The 19165-nt window shown below is 35.7% G+C and overlaps 1 protein-coding gene across 1 annotated transcript in view; it reads left to right on the forward strand.

The window, feature by feature from the left end:
• The first annotated feature begins 9736 nt into the window (after positions 1–9736).
• The window catches only part of LOC123656567 (sialidase), a 49206-nt gene continuing 39777 nt past the window's right edge, over positions 9737–19165 (forward strand). The window contains exons 1-3 of the mRNA XM_045592238.1: positions 9737–9969; positions 11000–11158; positions 17110–17272. Coding sequence (XP_045448194.1) covers positions 9737–9969; positions 11000–11158; positions 17110–17272 — 555 coding nt within the window. The remainder of the gene's footprint in view (positions 9970–10999; positions 11159–17109; positions 17273–19165) is intronic.

Raw genomic sequence — 19165 nt, forward strand, 5'->3', positions numbered from 1 at the left:
ATGTTTATTTAAAATACACTTTTAATGTAATTATTACGAATATCATAAAATTGAGCCTGATAATAAAATTTATTTTATATATTTTTTTATATATCTGTATTCAGTTATTCAGATTTGCCAGCTAAAGTTAAGCGAGACAACATTATCTTAAAATAATGTTCATAAATTCAGTCATATTTTAATTTGAAACACATTCGTAAATTTACTCACAGTAGAATCGACCATGAAAATTATAAATGTTTACACAACAATGGCATCACGATATCAAATATTTAAGTCAACGTTACATAATAAATCAATTATTTCAATAAATACTCAAAGAGCAATAATTCACCGGCGGTCGTTTCTTTACCGCCGTCGGTCGGCTACGACCTATCAACTATCAACAAGCATTGACCGGACCTCGAAATTGTGTACACAGCGTAAAACAAATTTAACGACCCGCAAAGTACATAGATGTTACAATTATGGAGAAGGCATATTTTATAACAGAGTTTACCAACATGACAAATACATATTTAAAGGAATAATATACAAATAGGATAGTCCAATTCATTATAGTATATAAACAGGGGCTAAACGATGGAGTGACCCACAAGGACTGCACAAACACCCAGACCACGGCGACGAATATGCGGGGATCGAAACCGCAACCGCCAACGCAACAGCCACAAACCAGTGCTGCAACCGTTGCGCTGACGCGTCGTCATCATTTATCGCCGTACATTAACATAAAACCATTTATATATATATATAAAGCTTATTCGAAGTGGTCTCCATACAATGGGAAAATTGTTCACTGTCAATCGTATAGATTGTTTTAGGCACTCCAGAATTATCATGGCATTTAGAGCACGCTATACTCTCTACCGACCATGAATCATAATCCAGCGGATTAAGATCGGGACTAGATGTCGGCCAGTCTTTAGCTCTGATGAGTCCGGAACGTGGTTTCTAACCAAGATTAGGTGAATCGAGCTTTATGACCCGGCGCCGAGTCTTGCTGAAAGGACCGTTCTTGGTTATTGAACATGGTGTTTTTAAGGGGCTTAACAACTTCTCAAGAATGGTATCTTGATGATACAAGATATTTTAAATTTTTAATACCTTTTTCACAAAAATATGGCTCAGTCGTCAGTCACGTCTTCATATCTAGCACCCCACCAAACCATCACTGGAGTCGGATAATGCTCACGTTGTACTCTGTTGACTAATTGGGAAGCTTTATTAGAGCTTTGAGCATAAATATGGTCATTTTATTTGTTAAATTATTACTCAATTGTATAAAATTTCGCATCTGTGGATTTTTTTTCTGTGACCTCCCTTTGCGTACCACTTAAGCAGTTGTTTTGATTTTACCACCATATTCTCTTTTACATTATCAGTTAAGAATGACCAGGCGTCTCTTATAGGCTGCAAGTCCTAAGACATCTTTTAAAATACGCGACATAGTCCTAGGTGCTATCTTCATCTCCTGAGATAAAATCTTCTGCTTTCGAACAGGATTTCTTCGAATCTTTCCCTTTCGGCTTTGGTCGCCTTTTTCGTACTAATACTACGTGGAAGGCCAGATCTTTTTCTGTCACAATCAGAGAAGGTCTTATTGTACCTATCAATAGCCCGATGCAAACATTTGATTAATACCAAGCGTATGGAGAGTTTTAAAAATTTTATTTGGCTCCATACCTACTTTGTGTAATGCAATCACAGCTATTTTGTTCACTTTATCACCCCACTCCCTCTTAATATCACAAAATATTTGGCGAGACGAACATAGAGGACTGTGCTGCCAAACCTTTTCATAAGATAGGCATGTGTGCATGCAGTCACAATTCGAATTCAATATATTAAGTCACAATTCTTGCACTTTTTCATATCAAAATATTTGAAATAAATATTTAAAGTCTACTATGTTAGCACTCGACGTATACCGTACAATACACAGTATGTCCTGCAGTCCGTTGAATGGTAGCTGCAGGTCTCATAATAAATATCAAATAAACTGTCGTGTCCGGTGGTTCGCAAAGCTAAAGTCGCTATAGAATTCGTAATTTATATCCCTAATCGTCGGTATTGAATTGTTCAAAATATCAACACGCACATTTAGCCGGTACGATCATGTTACGGTACGTAATGAAATTTATGTGAGATTTCGAATGTTCTGTCATGACACTGAAGATTGTTTAGTTTATTTGACATGATATCAAATTGCGTTATAAATGGCTTAAAAGGTTAGGAACAAAGAACTGTATTATTTATTGATATATGAATACATTTAAAACGTGTTTTAAAATGTAAAATGTAACCAATTTCAATATTATCAGCTCAAAAAGATCAGTTATATAAATTTCATTCAGAATATAAGATTATTTACGTAGTTTGTCCATGTTAATATATATTATTCTAGTCCTTGTAAAGCCTTTTTTTGGTATCGCAGGGGAACCCATTTACGGGTGATATCCAGAACGCTGTGTGGCTACGGCACTAAAGAATTTAGCCACCCCCTCTCTTCCCGTGGGTGTCGTAAGAGGCGACTGGAGAGGATAACAAGGTTCCACAACCACATTTGAACTTAAGAAGCCGACCGATGGCGGGATAACCATCCAACTGCTGGCTTTGAAATACACAGGCCGAAGACGGGCAGCAGCGTCTTCGGTGCGACAAAGCCAGTACTGCGGTCACCAACCCGCCTGCCCAGCGTGGTGACTATGGGCAAAACACATGAGTTCACGTTATTTTTGGCGTAAACTTGTGGAGGCCTATGTCCAGCAGTGGACTGTATAGGCTGTAATGATCCAGAACGCCCGGGTAGGCATTCCTAGACCGTATATCGGCTTCAGCAAACAAGCAAACTCTTCAGCTATATAATACCAATATAAATTTAAAAACAATAGCTGCTTTTAACTACAAAACCATACATAAACATTAGCAGTTGCCATTTAGTAGAACAACGTTAAATTCATTTTAGAATAACACCGAATTGTATGATCCCGACAACATAACTTACACAGTTGACAATCTGACATCTGTATTAAGTTTATAATTTTGTATAAATGACTAGCTGTACCCTGCGCGTTGCTACGCTATTCTTATTTATTTTTTTGGTCCTACCAACTCAGAAACCTTTGTGGGCTCATGTACAACACTTTGTTGAAGATCATGACATGATTAAATGATTAAATAGTTTACGAGTCAGACAAACATTCGTTTTTATATATATAGATAAGGGTTGCGTCGGTTAAACAAATGAATTACCATATTACATGAATATTTCTACCTCATGTGTAAGTGAGCACATTATATATATACTATATACATGTCTTACTTATGTTTGTACAATGCTGATCACTTAGGCGTCGCTCGGCGCACGCCACCATCCGGGTCAGGTGCCTGCGTCTCTACGAACGGTACATTGTTTGATGATACTGACCCTATGCCGTAGGTACGGTGTTTTGTATCGGAAATGGCAATAGTTTAACATACCTATATTTACCTGTATTTAAAACAAACGGAAAACCTGCGGAATGACCTTCCCGGGGTTTTACTTGAGCGCTATAATTTGGGGGTTATCAAGCGTCAAGTGTACAGAAGTACAGATATATTTTTCCTAAGGGCCGGTGAAGTTAATGCAATTCCTCTAATATTGCAGATGTCCATGGCTAACGATAAACATTTATAATCAGATGGTACCGCCCGCTCGTTTGCCCTCGTTATAAAAATAGCTTGTTTTTAATTTATTTTAGAGCAAAAATGAAATTAAAAGTTAAAAACACATTCTATGTAGAAAAATCATTATACTAAAATCTTAAGTATTATTACATAATTGACGAGTTTTTTGGTTTATTTTAACTTAATGGTGCGATTTAAAAATTTATTGTCGCATTAGAGAGTCTTTATTGTCGTTATAGGCTAAACATCGCGTAACACGACACGTGAGGAGCTAAATAATTATGAAGGCAGGTAAAACCACGCAGAATATCTAGTTTTATGTAAAAAAGAAGAACAATATTCCAGTTCTTCCGTGACCATGGCGCATGCAACTGCGCCGAAATATCGGAGCCTCAAATATAAAAAGGTACATGGTGTAAATCCCGAAAAAACGAATTCAAATAATGTTAACAACCATGGAAATTTAAAACAATATAATATCATTTTAAAATTGTCAAGAAGGTACCATATATCTAGTTCCTCTTCAAGTATGTCGTACTGTTGTCAACTATATGCTACTTTTGTTCAGACATTTATAATTTATTGTCTGGCTGTTCAAGTTAACAATATTATAGATACACCGTATAGTTTTAACTGTTCTAAGTATATAGTAAACCATAAAGTTTTAAGACTTGCCCCGCATAAAGCTCTTTGGTGTCAAGTTAGGCGCATACGCAGCGAACAGTGTAAACAGGAGTAGGTAAGAAGCGCGAGTTAATAGGGTTCCTACGTTAGTAAAATATTTTGTAATATTGTATTTTATGTTATACGATAACCCAAGCAATATTTTAACATTAAGTTTCTTTTATCAATAAAATAAAAAGAAAACTTAAACTATTTTTTTATTAAACTATTTTGAAATGTAATTAGCTTTATTAATTAATGATCAAAGTTTTTTATTAATGTACAGGAAAAATCAACATATGGTGGAGATTTGCAAACAATTACAGAAATTAGTTTTTGTATACACAAACGGTGCTATATACAAAATTGCTTTTTCTAATAAGCAATAGACTAGGTACTAATAAACTTTGCTTAATGGATCACTGCGATTATTCAGTATTTACTAATAATAAAACGAAGAACTCGGCGAGCTATAAAATAAAATTACCAACACAATATAAACCTAGAAAGTTCAATTTAATTCCTATTAATAGTAACAATTTAAATAATAAAGGAAAGGCAATCCTACGAAGACAGACCTCAGTTACAAAACAATAAAACTTTTATAGTCAATAAATTAAATAAACAGTACGCCCTAATGGTTAATTTAACTGTGATGTTTGAACTCTCAGCTTAAGTAAATTGTTGTACTAAAGAGCTCGGGTCTGGCTTGATTGAGTTATTTTATAGTTAGTTAAATTGTTGGGTATACAATGCAGAATTAAGACGTCTCATATGTTTGAATAGCGTTTGATCGACAGCCGTCTATTGTCTAAAGTTTATTGTTTAACATCAAGAGGTAAATGGCTTAAGTAAGATATATCATGTATCAACTTGACAGTACAACTATGTCTTTGTTATACTAAAATCTGTAAATACTTACGTTATCATAGGATTAATTTTGGTTTACCATTGAAATCCGGTTTCTGGTTCTTATATTCAAATAACGATTAGTTTTGTTAACAGATCGTTAAATTTTTAGTATGTTGGCAATTATTATTATACCCAATATGTACAGTGGTGGGTAGAGAAAGTATAAGTATTACATTTTATTACTGTGTGTCCGAACATCATTAAATCCAATACGATTCAGCACTTCCCACTGCTCTAAATAGGTCTCTTCTCCGTATAAGACAAAGGTCGAAGCTTAAATCCAAAGATAAATATTGTTATTTATTGATTTATCCAATGCCCTTAACTACAAACGCCGTTTGCTACAAAATAGTTACAGACTGTAAGTTCAATGGGCGAACTTACGTCTAATTAGTAATTTCCCCCAGACAACGCAAACGAAACCATAACAGATGTAACCTAAAAATAATAATAAAAATAGTTTAAACGTCACGTTGTTCCAGTTCACCTCTAACATGTCACGTTACTGTTAAAGTCGAGGTAACTCGTTTTCATTGCAACATAACGGTGACCATTTCCTTGGCTATAATGTCAATTGACAGGTCATCTGACAGGTTGGGCGCCGGAAACATCGTTCATAGAACGTCGCGTCGTGACAGTTTTCAATCATTTCCTGAGTAACTCTCACAAGCGGAGGAAACGATGAGGAAACTACGATTCGTTTGTACGAAATATTTTTTATGAATAATTTAAAATCTTGTTTTGTTCGAAAATAAATGTAGGTATATGTTATAATATCTACATGTGTATATACAAAAATTATAACATAACTTCCGACAGCATTGCATTAAATAATTCTTTTTTTTTTTTGCTATTGTCAGGACAGAGTTTGTATAAAAGTAAATTAAAAATTCAATATATTCACAAAAATATACATACGAAGTTAATCGGGTCAGCAAGTAGGTATAAATGATGTTACTCGTAGTCGCGCGGGGTGTCAGGCACTTTTCATTCATTTGTAATTTGGCCGCCTCTTTACAACATTCTTCGTATATAATTATGCATAGCAAGGCTTTTTTTTTGTTGTACTGTGGTCTGTACCGTCGTGAAGTTTTGTTTCTTATAGTTAAAAGTACGTGACAACATATTACTTTTGTAGATATATTTCTAATATTTCATTACAAAAATAAATAAAAAAGTAAACTCTATAGATGATGTCACTTATTTATTGCATCCATTTTCTTTATTTTAATACTAGAAAATTATCATTTTGTATTCACATACCTAATAGTCACATAAATTAATAACAAAAAAAAAATATGGATTTTATTAAGAACTACCAGAACGAGGTGTCAAAAATATGCGAAACCATATTTTATACCTAATGTAAATTCGACGTCTGTGGCCCTCATTTTTTAACAATATACAAAGCTTTATGTTAAAATGACCCAACAAAGATATTATAATGTCCCTATGAGAAAAGATAAACTCATCTTAACGCCAACGTGAGATACTGGCACAATATACGCTCGTAACATTACCATTGTAATAAGATACATAAGATCTCCATAGATCGCGTCAATTTGAAATAATTTTCCCATAACATGGTAGATTATGGTATTGGCTCAGTGGACTCCATTGTGGGCCATATCGGTCGATATGAATAGGAATATTAATAAATGGACTCGTCCGGCGAATAAATGATACGAGTGCGCTTTGATAGCTCAAGTAGGTTTGTTTATAGACAGCTATAGGGAGCTTGTTTATTGTTTCGTTGAACAATACTCGGGTCAAGTTAGATTCATAACACATTGATACGTTCAATATTTCAATAAAAAAATAAAGATCACGTGATATCAATGACATCAAATCTTATTTTTGTATCAACTAACCAAACCCACAATATTCTAAACGTTACTAGATCTACCATGTTATAGTAGGTACATATAACCAATAGTCGCGGTAATGAGATTAACTTAAATGGTAATATTTTTGATTAAGTATCTTTTTTATATCTTTAATAGCTTTTCAACTTTCGATAAATAGAAATTACTCGTACATTCAATTAAAACGAGTGGCTTCTTCGTTTGAAAATCAAGAAACATCATTAAAATTTTAAAGAAACTTTGATCGATATATTTGCTAATGAAAGCGATAATTCAAACAACTTTTCATCAAACGAGTTGTACGATTACTTAATTAAACAGCAGAAGGTTCGCAACTAATAGCAACATTAGAGTCTTAAAGGCAGATATTAATCGGCCCGGTCAGGGCGACGAGAGGATGCCAGCGTTATCATCCATCACACGTGATTAATATGAGAACCTGTCTCTATAGTGACACTTGTGTAACTAACAGCCTCGTTTAATTACATATGAAAGCTAGACGATCCATAAAAATAGGCCTAATTAAGATCTTTAATTTGTATACAGTTATATAATTAAAACAAAACATACATATAATGTATAAATCAAAAACATGATAACAACACTTATCCATATATGACATTTTCTGTGACGTTGCAGTCAACTTGTGATAGGCATTGATCGTAGCTGTGAAAGCCTAAATACCGATATGATAGTATAAGTTGCGATCATAAGTAAAATAGTAAAAATGACATGCCTACTTACTGGCTAGGTAAGTCCGAAAAATTTTGCTGACTATGGATTAAAATAATTGTGGTAGCCCATTTAATACTGCTGCGAAAAACGTTTTTGCTTAAATTTCTGATAGACAGATAAGGAAACGGCGAATAAATATTTACATTAGTTAAAAAATCTCTCGTAACGGTGTAACCGGCTGTAATTGATCGAAGGTATTCGTTTCTCCGTCACCGAAAGTGCGAAGAATATAAATACCGTCCGAAGTATTCTGGTCAGATGTGGTGTTACCATCCTTCTACCTGACATCGGTACTCACACCTCGTATGCTCATTATTTTTGTGAGATCGCACGTTCTGATTTGGCTAACGTATATCGTTGGTGTTAAGCTTGTAGACGAGTGAAAGCGTTGCTAGTATCGTCGCTTCTAATATGTAAGTCGGTCTTCTGAATATAATAATATTGGGTATCGTATTTGAAAGATTTGAATAGAAAATATTTAAAATAATTAAATGTAATAAGTATACAAAATGATACAATAGCAATGCGCATGTTAAATAAAAATTATCAAATTATCAACACTTTTAATTACTTATTGCAACAAAGACACTGTTATTACTTTAATTTAAAAGTCTAAGAATTTTTTTAGTTCAACACGCTAATCTTGGGGACATCTGCTTCGATTCAAAATATTATTTTATTGTTAAATAACCCATTTTTCGTGGACGGTTGTATTCTATATAATAGGTATCATTCAAAAACCAATAGGAGCGGAGTATAAACAAAAAACGTTGCTAACCGAGGCATATCCATAATATTACAAACATACAAATGAAGTTTCTCCAGGTTAATAATTCTTATTAGTAGTATTCGTTACTTTCAAGACAAGGTTTGTATAAAATAAAATAAAAAACGAGTGTTCTTTAGACCAGACGACTGAAGTAAAACTTACGAAACGCAATTCTCTCTTTTTCTATCTTCACTAACTTATATCTCCTTTTCAACTTACGTTCGCCTCACGCGATCACACTTTTCAAGTTTTATTACTTCAAAAATAGATATATTCATGAATTAAAAAAGCTCATATTTTAGTTCGCTCAAATAAAGTTGCGCCTCGCCACTGTAAGCGGTGGTCGGTCGTCCTATATTTCGTCGACCCGTAACGTAACTTCAAACACGCCGCGCGATGCGTATCTTCGTTGGACGGGTAGATTCCGCGCGGGTCACCGAATGTTGCGACGTTTTTCTTTTTACCTCCATCCCGTCATGAGCGTAACTCGGCAACCGGATTCGCTACATCATTCAGAATTGTAGGGTCATGTTTGTGAGGCTGAAAATTGAGATTTTTGTGATAAGGATTACCCAGCTATATTACAGACCTTCTGGTATATAGAATATGTGAGTTTTGTAGTTCGTAATTTTAACTCACACTTAAGGTATTACAGTTATTTTAAACTGGTACTCTTTACTATTTCGTTAGTGGTAATAGTCTGGTCTGTAATGGTCTGAAAAGCTTCACGTTTATAAATTAGATAAATTTGTTTTTTTCTTCATCATATTAATAATAATAATTGATCTTGAATTGTTAGCTTGATGATTTTATTCTATGAGCAAAAAAAAATACGCATATTAGGTACCTACTTTACATTCCATACGGGTTCGAGCTTGTTTAATTTCAATGTTTATGGAATCAGTTAACATCTGGTGGTACCGCTCCGCAAAAGTATTTGTAAAAAACTGACCTATTACTTAGATTAACGACTTCAAACTTAGATGTAACTACTAACTTTTAAATTAAAAAATGTATTGTATTTATGATTATTTCTACAATTTATTATTATAAGTATTATCTTCCAGTCCGAAGTGGTGCAGCGTGGTGGATTAAGCTTCTACCACTCTCCTATATGAAAACGATGCTCATGATTAAAGAGATGATTTTTTCGTGTATCTCAGGTGAAGGTGGTGGGCGTTCGGCACGGAGGCGCGCCCGCGATGCGGCGTCTACCGCGCACGCGACCCCCGCGTCGCCCGTGCCCTCTGCGCCCTCCGTGCCCTCTGCGCCCTCCATGCCCTCCGCGCCTCCTGTATCCAACGCACACGCTGTTAAGGCTGAGAGACTCAGTCCGCATGATTCCACAGCTTCAAGGTATCATTGAATCGTTACATGACAGACATTTTACAATTAAAAAAATAAATCAATAATTGTGTTTGCTCGCAAACGAAAAAAAAACCGACTTCAATTACATCGACAAGTAATACAACGTAGATCGACGAAAAAATAGTCAAGCAACTACGCGTTATCAAAGATTACTCAAAAAGTAGTTATCAGATCTCGATAAAATTTATATGTGACCATATGATAAACATCAGGTTTCGATTAAATTAAAAATTATCAAAATCGGTACACCCAGTAAAAAGTTATTGCGGATTTTCGAGAGTTTCCCTCGATTTCTCTGGGATCCCATCATCAGATCCTGGTTTCCTTATCATGGTACTACTAGGGATATCCCCTTTCCAACAAAAAAAGAATTATCAAAATCGGTATATCCAGTAGAAAGTTATGCGGTATAATACAACGTAGGTCGACGAAAAAAGCATCAAGTAAAAGCGCATTATTAGATATAACTCGACAAGTAGTTGTTACACACCACCTTTCGATTAAAACAAAATTTGTCGAAATCGGTCTACCCGGTCAAAAGTTCTGATGTAACATAAATAAAAAATATAAAAAAAAATAGTCGAATAGAGAACCTCCTCCTTTTTTGGAAGTCGGTTAAAAATAAAAATCACTTATTTCTATTCTGTTACAATTTCTTATCAAGTTTTACCGGTAAGTGAAATTACGTTTAAAATTGAAATAGATGTTTGTTTGTATGTACGTCAGAATAAAATTAATAAAAATACATATTTATGTTAATGTCTATCCTCTTTTTATCGCAGGCGCGTTTCTGAACCTCCCCAGACCTAGGACCTCTGGTGACCTCTCACCACAGGAACACAACACATCTTGAGAGCAGTATAATGTAGCTGTGATCTTCTTTAAGGTTAAAATACTACCTCAGTCGGGCTGCTCCAGATTTTGCGCGGGATATATCCTGCTTTCCATGAATCATTACCCTATCGAAAAACATCGTATAGTCGTGTTAATTCGCGACATATTGTTGGTCACGACTCAGGTCCCGCAGCGTGACCCCGTCAACGTCGTCATACCCGAGCACGCCGCCGGAGCGCGGCAGCCCGCACGCGCCTGCGCCTGCGCTTGCGCACCCTCCGCGCAGTTGCTCGGACATCATGCGCACTCTGGCGGCGCGCTACAATTCGCACCCGGTCAACGAGTCAGTATAAATTACTATAGATTTATAAATCAGGATGAGTGTTTTTCACAATTCCATCTGTGACAAAATTTGAAAGGAAATTAGTTGTAATAGGCTATTTTTTGAATATAGTGACATATCAATAAATATGTTTAAGGAATTTTCTTCATATCTGACTTCTTTTGTAAGCAATCGAATTGGTTCAAATTATCAATAGATAAATCTAATTAAAGTGTTTATAAATGTACTAGCTATGCCCGCGTTGAAATTAGTGTGTCACAAAGTTTTGCCGGCAAACTTCCAGTGAAACTCTCATCAAAGTCGGCTTAGCCGTTCCGTAAACCTTCCTCTTGCCAATGGTGGAGCCCTCTCTACAATGGTAAAACCGCATTAAAATCCGTTCAGTAAATTTTGAGCGAATCGATCACATACACTTTTAGGGACTTTGTTTATAATACACTAACTGTTGCCTGCGATTACGTCCTCGTGGTTATGAAGATATGTATTACTATTAAGATGTTTAACGCAAATTATTTTTTTATTTCAGTCACTTGAAATGCTTATCAAACTGAGTAACTTTTTAAAAGGCACAATTAAGTATAACTTAATAGTTATTTTTATAAAACCTCTCTATACACCACATTTTTGGTTTTATTTTCAGGCTGTATATGTTTCATACAAACTATCAACCCCAATTAAACCCCCTTAGCGATGGAATATCGTAAAATCCGTTCTTAGCGGACGTCTCCTAACTATAATCTACATCCCTGCCAAACTTTATCTTTGTCCAACCTGGATGGATAGACCATCCAGCGGTTCTTGAGTTCTCGTGATGAGTGAGTCAGTGACCTTTCTCTTTTATATATATAGATTACGATGCATTATTTGGAAACCTCCTCACCATCTATAGAGCATATATTTTAAATTTCAAGTCTCTTACTTCAAAAACATAAGACTTTCATACAAACTTCCGACCCCCGTTCTATTCCCTTAGGGGTCGATTTTCGTAAAATCAGTTCTTAGCGGATGTTTACGCCCCTTAAGGAACCTACCTGCCAAATTTCAAGTTTGTGGCTGTTATAGTTTCGGAGGTTTCGTGATGAGTGTGTCAACCTACCATCCCCCGTTTTAACTCCAAAAGAGAGTTAATTTCTAAAGATACATTATTTGGTCACCTTTCTAGTATCTATAGAGCATACATTTTAAATTTCAAGTCTCTTACTTCAAAAACATGGGACTTTCACACAAACTTTCAACCCCCGTTTTACCCTTTTAAGGGTCGAATTTTGTAAAATTCGTTGTTAGCGGATGTCTACGCTCTATAAGGAGCCTTCCTGCCAAATTTCAAGTTTGTAGCTATTATAGTTTCGGAGATTTCGCGATGAGTGAGTCAGCGTACCATCCCCCGTTTTAACCCCAAAAGGAAGTTGATTTCTAAAGGTACATTATTTGGACACCTTCTCACTATCTATAGAGCATACATTTTAAATTTCAAGTAGCTTACTTCAAAAATATAGGACTTTCATACAAAATTCCAACCCCCGTTTTACCCCCTTAGGGGTCGAGTTTCGTAAAATCCGTTCTTAGCGGATGCCTACATCTTATAAGGAACCTACCTGCCAAATTTCAAGTTTGTAGGTGTTATAGTTTCGGAGGTTTCGTGATGAGTGAGTGACCTTTCGCTTTTATATATATTACTAGCTGTGCCCGCGGCTTCGCCCGCGTAAAAATCAATGTGTCACAAAGTTTTCCCGGCAAACTACCAGTGAAACTATTATAAAAATCGGCTTAGCCGTTCCGTAAACCTTTCTCTCGAAGCCCTCTCTCCATTGGTAAAATCGCATGAAAATCCGTTCAGTAGATTTTGAAGGAATCTATCACATATACTTTTGGGGACTTTGTTTTATAATACACTAACTGTCGCCCGCGACTACGTCCGCGTGGTTATGAAGATATGCATTACTATTAAGATGTTTAACGCAAATTATTTTTTTATTTCAGTCACTTGAAATGCTTATCAAACTGAGTAACTTTTTAAAAGGCACAATTTAGTATAATTTAATAGTTATTTTTATAAAACCTCTCTATACACCACATTTTTAGTTTTATTTTCAGGCTGTATATGTTTCATACAAACTATCAACCCTAATTAAACCCTCTTAGCGGTAGAATATCGCAAAATCCGTTCTTAGCGGACGTCAACTAACTATAATCTACCTCCCTGCCTCATCTTTGTCCATCCTGGATGGATGGACCATCCAGCGGTTATTAAGTTTTCGTGATGAGTGAGTCAGTGACCTTTCTCTTTTATATATATAGATTACGATGCATTATTTGGACACCTTCTCGCTATCTATAGAGCATACATTTTAAATTTCAAGTCTTTTACTTCTAAAACATAGGACTTTCATACAAACTTCCAACCCCCCGCTTTGCCCCCTTAGGGGTCGAGTTTCGTAAAATCCGTTCTTAGCAGATCTCTACGCCCTATAAGGAGCCTTCCTGCCAAATTTCAAGCTTGTAGGTGTTATAGTTTCGGAGATTTCGTGATCAGTGGGTCAACCTACCATCCCCCGTTTTAACCCCAAAAAGGGGTTGATTTCTAAAGATACATTATTTGGATGCCTTCTCATCATCTATAGAGCATACATTTAAAATTTCAGGTCTCTTACTTCAAAAACATAGGACTTTCATACAAACTTCCAACCCCCGTTTTACCCCTTAGGGGTCGAGTTTCGTAAAATCCATTCTTAGTGGATGTCTACGCCCTATAAGGAGCCTTCCTGCCAAATTTCAAGTTTGTAGGTGTTATAGTTTCGGAGATTTCGTGATCAGTGAGTCAACCTACCGTCCCCCGTTTGAACCCCAAAAAGGGGTTGATTTCTAAAGATGCATTATTTGGACGTCTTTTCATCATCTATAGAGCATACATTTAAAATTTCAGGTTTCTTACTTCAAAAACATAGGACTTTCATACAAACTTGCAACCCCCGTTTTACCCCCTTAGGGGTCGAGTTTCATAAAATTCGTTCTTAGCGGATGTCTACGCTCTATAAAGAGCATTCCTGCCAAATTTCAAGTTTGTAGGTGTTATAGTTTCGGAGATTTCGTGATCAGTGAGTCAACCTACCATCCCCCGCTTTAACCCCAAAAAGGGGTTGATTTCTAAAGATGCATTATTTGGACGTCTTCTCATCATCTATAGAGCATGCATTTAAAATTTCAGGTCTCTTACTTCAAAAACATAGGACTTTCATACAAACTTGCAACCCCCGTTTTACCCCCTTAGGGGTCGAGTTTCATTAAATCCGTTCTTAGCGGATGTCTACGCTCTATAAGGAGCCTACCTGCCAAATTTCAAGTTTGTAGGTGTTATAGTTTCGGAGATTTCGTGATGAGTGAGTGACCTTTCGCTTTTATATATATTATAGATTATAGATTATTATAGATTATAGATATAGATACGTGAAAGACAGTAGAAGTGGACGCGCCAAAAATGGCACGAACTCATGTGTTTTGCCTATAGTCAAGAAGTACAAGTATCTGAACAAATTAGAGATACCTACACTTATATTTGAAAAAGTTGACAACAAAAATATTTAGATTTTTTGAAAAATATCTCCTGAAATTAGATTACGTTTGAAGATTAATCGTTATAGAATTTAACTAACCGTAAGAGATAAAACGAAAAATAGATAGATGTGCCAACACCATTGATCTATAGCGTATTTTTTATAGATCAATGGCCAACACATTAAAAAATGCGGACACAAGATAACTAACACAAAAAAAAATATTATTTATATATTCTTTTAACTTATTTAATTACAGTAATTTACTTTTTTAGAACATTCCAAATATTTATTGATGACAACATATAAATACCATTGATACGAAAGCCATGTTTTATTCAATTCAAAAATAACCTTCAATGTATCAAAACACAATTAGTACGCATGAACGAAGCGTGTACGTACGTTGTTTCACTACAATAAAGAACAAACTATGTGAGTTAAGGACTTAAACGGAATAATATATACGGAGCATTTCCTTAAAGATCCGCATTAAAGCCACGGCGCGGACCGACATTATGTACGTTGCCATTAGCACCACGCCTGACAGCCTATCTCGGAATTAAATGTAATTGTAAATTCTGTAGCGAAAATACGTTCTTTTTTTATTCGTGATAAATTGCTCATATTAAAAATCATTCGATTGGATCTTAAATAAAGCACATCTCTCGGTGAGAACTGTAACTGTCAACACGGTTAATATTATCGCTACTATATCAAAAGTATTCGTTTCCTGTCAACAATTTAATAATCGATATTAAAATTTCGAATCACAACAGACATTTTTCACACGACCGCGACCGGTGTCAACGCATTCACAGTAACGTGCGAGGCGCAGTTCAGCGACCGCCTATTGATGCCCAAATTGATTTGCATATTAATCGATTCGATAACTTACGTTAAGTCGACAAATTTACATGATTCGTGAGAACCAAAGCTGTCCGCGTGAACTTATGTTATATTAATGAATTGCTCATCTCACGGCGTCCGGTCGCCGACCTCTGGTAATATTTGTATTAATTACCGATTCTTCAATTGCCGTCGAAGTAGATATGCTATAGATGTACTCGCACACCTCGTTTATATTATATGTACACTCAAAAAAATAATTATGCGCATTTTGGCTTCTTATTTGCCTTAATATATTCAAAAGAATCGTAGTCTATTGATATTTTTAATGATCCGATGCACCTCACTGAGTGATATCTAACCTATTAACATTTCGAAGAAGTATTCGTCTACAGTTCTAATCAAATCCATTATCAATGGTGTAATTATATCAAAAGAGAGATTACGCAATTGGTAACATGTTGCAAAGAAGTCGGTCGATCCATTAATCTTCTGTTGCAAATCATTGGTTTAACGAATCCGAGGCATTTACGACCTATAAATTAAGTGTTTCGATTATTTCACATTCTCAATTTGTGATTGAGAGGATTTTAAGCTTTTGACGAAAATTTATTTTAATACTTAAATATTCATATTTTGAAGAAATAACATACATAAATTCCTTGTAATCATTTCTTACATACGGTACTTATTGCCTACCATAGGTGATATTTTCCTACTTTATTTGTTATTTAGTCAGTAGCTAGTACCTAATATAGTATACGCAATCCATGCAAAACAATTGAATTGCGTCTAGGCAGCTATAACATGACTTTTCACCCGTGCAACAATAGTGTCATTACAGTAAAGGACAATAATAGTCCTCAATCATTGTTTTCTCCGTCGTTGGTATAACATTAGAAAGTCGATACATAAAAATAATTGTTTAAATATAAGATTACTCTTTTTTACGGGGCACAGTCTTCCTCAATACAGTCGACATGAAGAGGCCATACACAGAATTATTTCAATATCATTTGTTAATAGAAAATATAGTGTTTTAACTGAGGTAGGGCACAGCAGGAAATTTCCTGCTCAAAATATGGAGCAGCCCGACTGGGGAAGTACCTCGACTTTACAGAAGATCACAGCTAAATAATAATACTTTCAAGAAGTGTTGTCTTTCTGTCGGTGAGTAAGGTGACCAGAGCTCCTGGGGTGAATTGGGGATAGGGTCGGCAACGCGCTTGCTATGCTTCTGGTTTTGCAGACATTTGTAGACTTCGGTATTCGCTATACATAAGGTGAGCCGTACGCTTGTTGGGTGACCTGGTTGTATAAAAAAGTTTTATATTCCTATATAAAAATAATGTAATTTAAAATATGCACTAGTCTATATAATACTGTGCTTATAAGTGATCAAGTTCTTTAAAGCTATTTCACTTCACTCTATCGCAGTTCACTGTTGGACATAGAGCTCACCAAGTTCTTTAAACCTTTATGTAACAATAGCTTCAAAAATTTGAACCAAAATGTAAATGTGTTAACAATAATAATTTCCGTTTGTTTTAGCTACTTCCACCGACTAAACGGCTATGGGTTCGAGAGGTCTACGACAGTTGATAATAACGATATTGCAAGCTATGCGGGTTTGATATCGTACTTGACAAGGCAGCTGGGCGGAACACCGCGAACTCCTGCCATCACCAACGCGCTAGACATGGGAATGACAAGGGTCGGTATAATAAATATGTGTCTGTACATTTTCACACTTAACGGTCCATAACAACACTTAGATATACGCGACTTTCTACTACTAACTAAAGACCCGATGTTTCGGCGACGTTGCGGACGCATTGCACAGGCGAGTCATCAATCACGGTGAATCCCGATGAAGTATAACCGTGTTTCAGCATCTACAAAAGTCCCTGAAAACTGGGAAAAGGTTTTATTTATTTATTTAAACATTTTATTGACCAAAAAGTAAAACAAAACAAAAATTTCTGAGTTTCAAGTTCATCCATGGATATAGAGTGCAAAAAAAACTTAACTGGGACTATCGATATTTATTAATTAGTAAATAGTATTGTATTTTTAAATGGAATTAGTAAGGTGTATTCATCTAAGTGTAAACACGTAACACCAAATGTTTTTATCCTTGTCAAAATACGACATCTTGTTACAAAGAACAGGAAACATAACTTGAATAAGTATTCAAATCACGTGAACAAATTGTTCCTGTTGATATCAGGTAACATCGCTTATTGAATCATAAGTGTAATCAGTCTGACCTTTGGCTACTGTACCACATTTTACCGCATGAATTAATAACTAAAAGAATGTTAAGTCATTGTATATTAATTATCAGGCACTGTATTAACAGCAACACATATATTTTATTTTAAAACGTTTTCTTATTTTGTATAACTTGTTTCTTATTTGTAACAAATTAATTTTTAAAGTAAATGTGTAACATGTCTCACTCACTCAAGTAATGGCAATTACATTAGCTTACGAAAGCATCGTCTCGTCAAACGAATTAAGAAAACTTAAACATTGTTTTACAATATCCGTTCATTACGGCGTAATGCACATCACTTAAAGCAATGCCACTGCCCCTATGAAATAATTTACGCTCAGCTGACTACTCGTTTCATAAGCGCGTCTTTAAAATTCATTAATTATTATTTATTCCGTGCTCACTGACCTTCCCGCTTTAATTACCCGTCCGTACCCCGTTTCATAGTTCACGGCTGTGATTAAAATGTCTCGGTTATCGTAAAATTCATGATGCGCTATCTCAGTAGAGGATCTACCTCGAGCTCGCCTCGATTATGTTAATTCGTGCCTGTTTAAAATCATAACGTGCGATGAGCACCTCGCTTCCTTTTCTAGAAATAATGGAAGCAATTAATCTGATAAAGCACGCGACCTTTACACTTCCTTCGGTATAATACCGATAAGACGGAGAGAGTGTTAATTGCGAGGCGGTCGTTACCGTCGGCACGCGCGCACAATCGGCAGGGTAATACTGGTGCTCCGCCCCCGGCGAGCGGCGGCCAGCGAACCGTCTCGACTCGACTCTCCACAGTTAAACGAACTGGAGCTGCACTAATTGGCAGAGGCACGCGCCGCGCATGCGCGCCCCGCGACACGCTAGTGATGGGATGTGAAATCGAACTGTGCTCAACTTTTTAATCCGACTTCTGTGAAGAGCAAAACTTAGTTATCGCTGCTCGAAAAACTTTCTAACGATGAAGATATCTTTAACGAATTAAGCTACATTATTTTATGTACATATTATACAAGTTATTATGGGCTTAAGTATGTCATAAAAATGAGTATACCAGTTTAAGCTTATTGTCATGACAATGTTTTTATTATACAGACGAAAAGTTGAAACGTAATTTAACAATACTAATAGTAATTCAGAACGTGATCTATCAATGTTGTACAATAGTGTTTGCTTTCTAAAATCGGTATCGCTTTAACAACATCTGACACTTGCCCGCGATATTAACATGATTTGTTACATTTCTCTTTGTACCTTTACACTATAAATAGTCGGTTTAAATTTATTTTCACCTGTGAAGAGAAACGGGAGCGAGCTCGGAAATAAATCGTGAGA

This window comes from Melitaea cinxia, chromosome 9 (genome assembly GCF_905220565.1).
Source record: "Melitaea cinxia chromosome 9, ilMelCinx1.1, whole genome shotgun sequence".
Taxonomy (NCBI): Eukaryota; Metazoa; Arthropoda; class Insecta; order Lepidoptera; family Nymphalidae; genus Melitaea; species Melitaea cinxia.